The sequence below is a fragment of the Apteryx rowi genome, unplaced genomic scaffold (genome assembly GCF_003343035.1).
Source record: "Apteryx rowi isolate R43461 unplaced genomic scaffold, aptRow1 scaffold_251, whole genome shotgun sequence".
In the NCBI taxonomy this organism is placed as follows: domain Eukaryota; kingdom Metazoa; phylum Chordata; class Aves; order Apterygiformes; family Apterygidae; genus Apteryx; species Apteryx rowi.
Window position 1 is genome coordinate 704,122 of NW_020448875.1, and position 6,000 is coordinate 710,121.

The following is a 6,000-nucleotide window of genomic DNA, read 5'->3' on the forward strand; positions in this document are numbered from 1 at the left end:
ACAAAAATCATACTAGGAGGATGCTGCATCCCTGTTTATCAAATTAATCTGGTTTGTAATTTACCTCTTTTACTACTTTATATCTGTACAATAGCTATAAGTTGTTTTGTGAAAACTAGTCATAATAATTTAGTCACAATGAGATCCCCGGCTATTAAACTTTCAGCTTGTTGCCTCTCACCCTTCCACTGGGCAAGTCTGAAAAAGGCTCTGGCTCTGGCTCTCTATACCCTTCCATTAAACCCATGTGTTCCTATTGGGATGTTTAGTAAGGAAAAATTTGATGCAGATTGATAACTCTGCAGTATAAACAGCAGCAAGGTCAGGAGAAAGCAACAACTGCTACAAGAATCGAGAAGAATTCCCAGTCTCGCAGTTGAGCTGCTTTAGGTCTCAGTATGGAGTTTATGGAGTCTACTTTTGCTTATTCTTACAAGGATGAATTTGTAGAGACAAACAGCAGCCCAATCTATGTTTATAGAAAATGTAGATAATACTTTATAACAAACAGAAGTAATACCTCATATCCAGTGTAAGACTGCGTTGAATATTCAAAATCAGAATCAGGTCCACCTGGGCAGTATCTGCAAATATTAAAAAACAGAAAACGGGCATCAGACAAACCAATATAATTGCAATGATTCTCTTAGTCTATCTAAAGAACGGGTACAAGAGCGTCCAGGCTGAGCAGACACTGCTCCACCTAGTCCATCTCTGATCAGAAATATAGGGAAACCCAAACCTGAGACAGCCTGACCACAGCAACTTGCCAATGGCTCTCCTGGCATTCAAGAGTTCCCATACAGGTAATAAGCAACCCCCCCCCCCCCCCCCAAAAAAAAAGGAAGGCCTTGTTAGCTCCAGCACTATAGTACCTTAATGCTGCAATATAGCTTCTAGACTAAAGTTGACTCACAACTGATTAGCTCAGCACACAGGATGAACGAATTCGTGTGTTTCTGCGTTACCCAAAGTAAGCAAACGCTGAGAAGCACATGCCAAACACCCATACTAAAGACAGCAGTTCTGCAATAACTATTAACATTGAGAGCATTTCTAATCAGATATAGGCTCAGCTCTTAAGCATAGAGAGTAGTGCAAAAGGTCATTTCACTTAATTTTAATGAAAATAGGAGGTCAAAGAATAATTCAGACCTGTCAGATGACTACATCCACTTAAAAACAATTTGATAAGACTTACTACGAGCAAAAATGTACCATGAACATATTCCCGGAAGGTGGAATTATTTTAGGAAGCTGCCCTACAAGTTTGGACTAATAATAGATTATTAGATTTTTTTTTTAAGTAATTTTACAAACATAAATCTAAGTATTTTCCACCACTCTATCAAACAAAAATTGTCTCATTTGATATAAAATAAAACTTTTGTTTCACAAGGAAAGACATAAAACGGAGACACCATCCAGTTAAACAATCTGCATTTCCTTTCCAGAAAGTAGTAGAATTTAAGCATCTTGATAATGTGAAAGCCCATTTACATTTGTTTTCTGAACTCCAGATATGCTATTTAAAGAATATGGCACACTAAGATTACTTAAAAAGAGTAAGGTCCCACCTACTCTGGATAACTGCATGGCAGTTTAGTGTTAAGTTACTATTGCTGAACCTGAAAGACTTGTTTGAAACTCTTATTCTGAGACACAGCGAGGCAGACTTGCAGCTATCACAGAATGACTGCTAGCCGCGAGACGAATGGTACACCGACAGCAATTAAAAAATATATAAATTTATTCTAAAGGGACCTTAGGTTTTTTCCTGAGGGCTATGGGACTAATGGACAAGGAAACAGAGCAGTCAGTTCACTGTTACAGCGCAGATCTCAAACGCACAGAGACAAAAAATAATAATTCCATCTCTATCAAGTCAGACACATTCTGTTCTCAGTAGAACTGATTAGTTTCCTCATTGCCTGCCCTGCAAAGTCAGCCCAAGCCATCTGTCACCATTACAAAATTAATTACCAAAATAACCATGGCCAAATTAATTTCCTGGTGGAAGTCACGCAATCTAATTCAAGACGTTTCGCATATGTAATTACCTGGAACATCTCGAACAGAATAGCTGCTGATGCAAAAATAAGAATTCCTGCAACTTTTTACTTGTGCAGAAAGTCAGTCTGCGGACATATAAATAATCTCCAACAGGATGCTACTGCAATACTAGATTCCTACAGAAATACTGGAAAATAGCCCTCCCTTAGGTCATCCAAACTGTCATACTTACACACATATGTTGCCTGTAAAGTTAATGTGCGGACACCTGTGTGGTTTGCACATCACGGCCACGACAGCAATCTGTAATAAGCAGAGTTACAAAGGAGAGAAATTATAGTAATTTTATGAGAAGTTACAAAAACAGAGTGCATCTTGAAAGGCTATATAAAGACATGCATTTGCAAGAGACTAAAGATATTTTCTGCTTAGCCTATCACCTAAAATATTCGTGCATTAACTCATGAAGAAAAGAAGATAGCAAATATATCAAGAAATAGGAATCCCATTATTAAGTATTTTCATAACTCAGAATAATCTGGGAGAAACAGCTGTCTTGTATCAGATCTGATATAATCACTCTGCTCAGAAGGTGCAGACTGACATTCAGATATTCCCTAGGATCATCTAAGCTGCTTCTGAGACAGTGCAAGGGTGGAAGACTGTCACGAAGCATACTGAAAAACACCCGGAAGATGAAAACGGGGGAGATAAAGACATAAAGCAAAGAGAATAGAGAAGAAAATAGCTTCCTCCCCCCACTTTTTTTCCAGTCATGTCTCACATAGCCTTTCAGACATTAAATGCAAGCACAAMATAAGATGCTATCACCCCTTTTTACAAGGAGCAGGGGGAAGAAGAGATAGACACGGGAGATTTTCGAGTGTCCACTAATTTTGAGCATTCAACTTGGAGTACCTCATTTTACAGAAATTCTGGGTGGGGTAAGAGTTTAGTGAAATATTCCATAGCCATAGGGAAAAGGGAAAAAAAAAAAAAGCGCAACTATAATAATTGAACACTTCCTGGGATTTTGGTTTCTGATTTTTTTTGTTAACTTTGAGTTTAGACATGGTATATATATAATAGGGAAACTTAAAAACACACAGTTCAGTGTTAGCTGGACCTGTATTACTGTTTTCCATCCAAACTCTTTTTCAAACAAACAGGTTAAATACTAACATTTTACCTCTACTATTCATTGAGAGGGCCTGCAGATTAAGCTGCACTGTTTCTAGAGCAACTAAAAAAAGCAAGACATGCTAGTTTGCTTCATAAGGCGAAATGAAGTCTCCACACCCCATCTTTCTCTTCTCCCACATGCTTTAAATGCAATACTCAAGTGCTTTGAAAGCAGGAGCCCTGTGAGCACAGCATCACAGAATAAACAGCCTCGAAGCTGGCAATGCAGCCAGTGCMTCTTCGTTAAAGCTTCTGGACATTCAATATCCTCGTCTTTGAGAGCGATTACATCCAGCATAATTTATCCATGCAGGGGARGACAGTGGTGGACGGAGAGAACGAYGCATGCGCTTACCCCGCTAGCAGTTCTGATAGGCTTGGCTTTCAGCTTTGGTATCAGCACCTTGCGGTGCTGCGGTGGAACAGCAGCAATAATGTCAACCAAACGAGGTTGGGCTGAAAGTCCGTACTTAGCTGACGTCTTGGTTTTCAGCCTAAAAGCAGAAGTATCTCAAATTAACGATTACAGTCAGACTTGCCCAGACTTCTTCCACAGCAGCGCTATCACGTTACTGTTCCGTTACAGGGAGATCTAGGTAGGTTCTCCCACTTTGCCTTTTCAGGCAACTTATTTAAAAAGCAAACAGCAATTCCTTGCAACCACAACAGCAGCACTGGGCATAAAGATACAGAAAATAAACTCCAAATGAAATTGATACGCAACAATTGCCAATGTTCTGAGTTTCTGAATGTTCTACTTCTAAATCTGGTTTTACCCAAAACATTGTAAAAACTGCCCCAGAGACTCCAGCTTATCCATTTTCTGTGAATTATTCTTTTCATAAGACTTCCATCCAACTGATCTCTCACAAACTCAGACTCTAGCTAAGTTAATTTTCAAGACATTTCTGTTATTTGTTTCTAGCATCAACAAGAAGTTCGCAATTATATCATGAAAATAAAATAGGGACACTGGGCCAAATTCAGTTTTCATTATTCTGCATATGTAAAGAAGGAAAAAACACAACTTCATTTGTAATACATTGCTAAGAAAATTTGCTTTAAGCTTTACCCATAAATTAGTCTCCCCTTCGCACGATGGAATTGACTTTGGGACTAGCAGATGGAGGCACAAAAAGGCAATCGCAAGTTTCTTGGGGATTTTTCACAACACAACCCATTTTGTACTCTGAGCACCRCCAATGAAGTAGCAAGGCATGATTTTATATCAGTACAAAATTTACAAATCTTCATATCTGAAATTACAATACACTTCATCGTCRGATAATAAAAGAGAAATTACGGTAGCCTATGGAAGCGAAACACTGTTTTAAAATAAAGCTTGATTCCACACTGGTGAAGCAACTGTTTAGTCTCATCCTGGAACAACTTACTTGTTCAGATTCACCTCCTTCCCCAGCTCATGAGCCTCGATTAATTGTTTTATGATGTCCGCTATCGTCATCATCATCAACTCGGCATGGCTGAGATCTCCTGAAACAAGAACAAAAYAACAAACCACGTGTATATCGGGACTTTCTAACTGCTTGTGACAATCGAGGTGTGTCTGCCTCGTATTTCATTTTTAAGATTTCCTACAATTTCAGGGCACTGCTGCCTACAGAGGAAATTCTGTGCCTGCGCCTCATTCTTGAATTGCAGCATTCCCTTAACAGAGGACAGTCACTGCCTTGCACCACTGGTTTGTTTTACTTCTAGGACAAACTCCACCTTCTCAGAAGGAGAATTTGCACAACAGCTAGAACTAAAAAGTCACTGGAAGTTAAAGAYGATTAACAGTGTGATGCTAGCAGTACACGTGCCCAAGAACCAGTCACGAGAAGGATGGTGGAACAAGACACATGAGAGGCCAGCTCCATAAACTCTCCTCCGTCAGAGACCCAGAGCGGATACCTCGAGGCTTCCCCCAACCATTAAACCACCCTGCACTGCAAGGAGCATTTGCACTCTACTTACTGCGCACACTTCTTCTGTATCAGCTTTGGGAGAAGAGGGGCATTGCTACGAGGAGAGCCAGGCTTCCTAACAACAACATAAATTCATTTCACCTTATGCAGCTCTGTCTACACTAGCAAGAACTGGGACAGTAAAATATATATGCACAGAGGTGTTCCCGGAAGACCCACTAGCAGGGACATAGCTAGGTACACAACCACACCAACAACTTTTTTGTTAGCGCGAGCCGGGCTGAAATTTGGCAAATTTGGCAGCACTTCCACCCGCCCGGGAGAAGCACCCCAGCAACGCTGCCAGCTGGCCCCTCTCTGCAGGCAGTTTTGGACACACCAGGCCACTGCTAGTCCCTCAATACTCCGCATCGTCTTTGCTGCCCCACATCCCCTCCGCAGCCAGTTTCCCTCAGCCACAGGGTAACACTGGGACTCGCCCGTCCCCAGCGTCCCAACCTGGGTGTGACAGCCCGCCAGGGCATGGGTCAGCAGCCAGGCGAGCCCCCGAGCACCTGCAGGGGTGCAAAGGTCTCAACCCCCCTGTTCAAAGGGCGGCCCACAAAGGGGGACCAAGTCCCTCCAACCCTCAAGCAAGGTTGGGGGTGGCCCTTCACACAGGGCCAGGGGAGGGGGCAAAGCCCTGACACACTGACACCCCCCCCCCCACACACACACACAGGGCCAGGGGAGGGGGCAAAGCCCTGCCCCACCGCCCCGGCAGCCGAAGCCCCCCCCTGCCCCCCCGGTACCTTTCTTCTTCTGCCTCATGCTGGCGGCTCCGCCTCGGCTCGTTCCCCTCACGGCCCAGGCCAACAGCTCCAGCCGCAAAGCGACA

General features: G+C 42.5%; 1 protein-coding gene across 2 annotated transcripts in view; it reads right to left on the minus strand.

Moving 5' to 3' along the window:
• Positions 1-6,000, minus strand: part of ELP3 (elongator acetyltransferase complex subunit 3) — an 89,481-nt gene extending 83,481 nt beyond the window's left edge. Inside the window, exons 1-6 of one of the 2 annotated variants that reach the window (XM_026066963.1) lie at positions 5,915-5,995; positions 5,173-5,238; positions 4,590-4,689; positions 3,551-3,689; positions 2,246-2,316; positions 521-584 (exon numbers count right to left, since the gene is read on the minus strand). In XM_026066963.1, the coding sequence (XP_025922748.1) occupies positions 521-584; positions 2,246-2,316; positions 3,551-3,689; positions 4,590-4,666 (351 nt within the window). In that variant the 5' untranslated portion in view covers positions 4,667-4,689; positions 5,173-5,238; positions 5,915-5,995. Of the gene's footprint in view, positions 1-520; positions 585-2,245; positions 2,317-3,550; positions 3,690-4,589; positions 4,690-5,172; positions 5,239-5,914 lie in introns of both variants that reach the window. The other variant, XM_026066962.1, reaches the window with a different exon arrangement.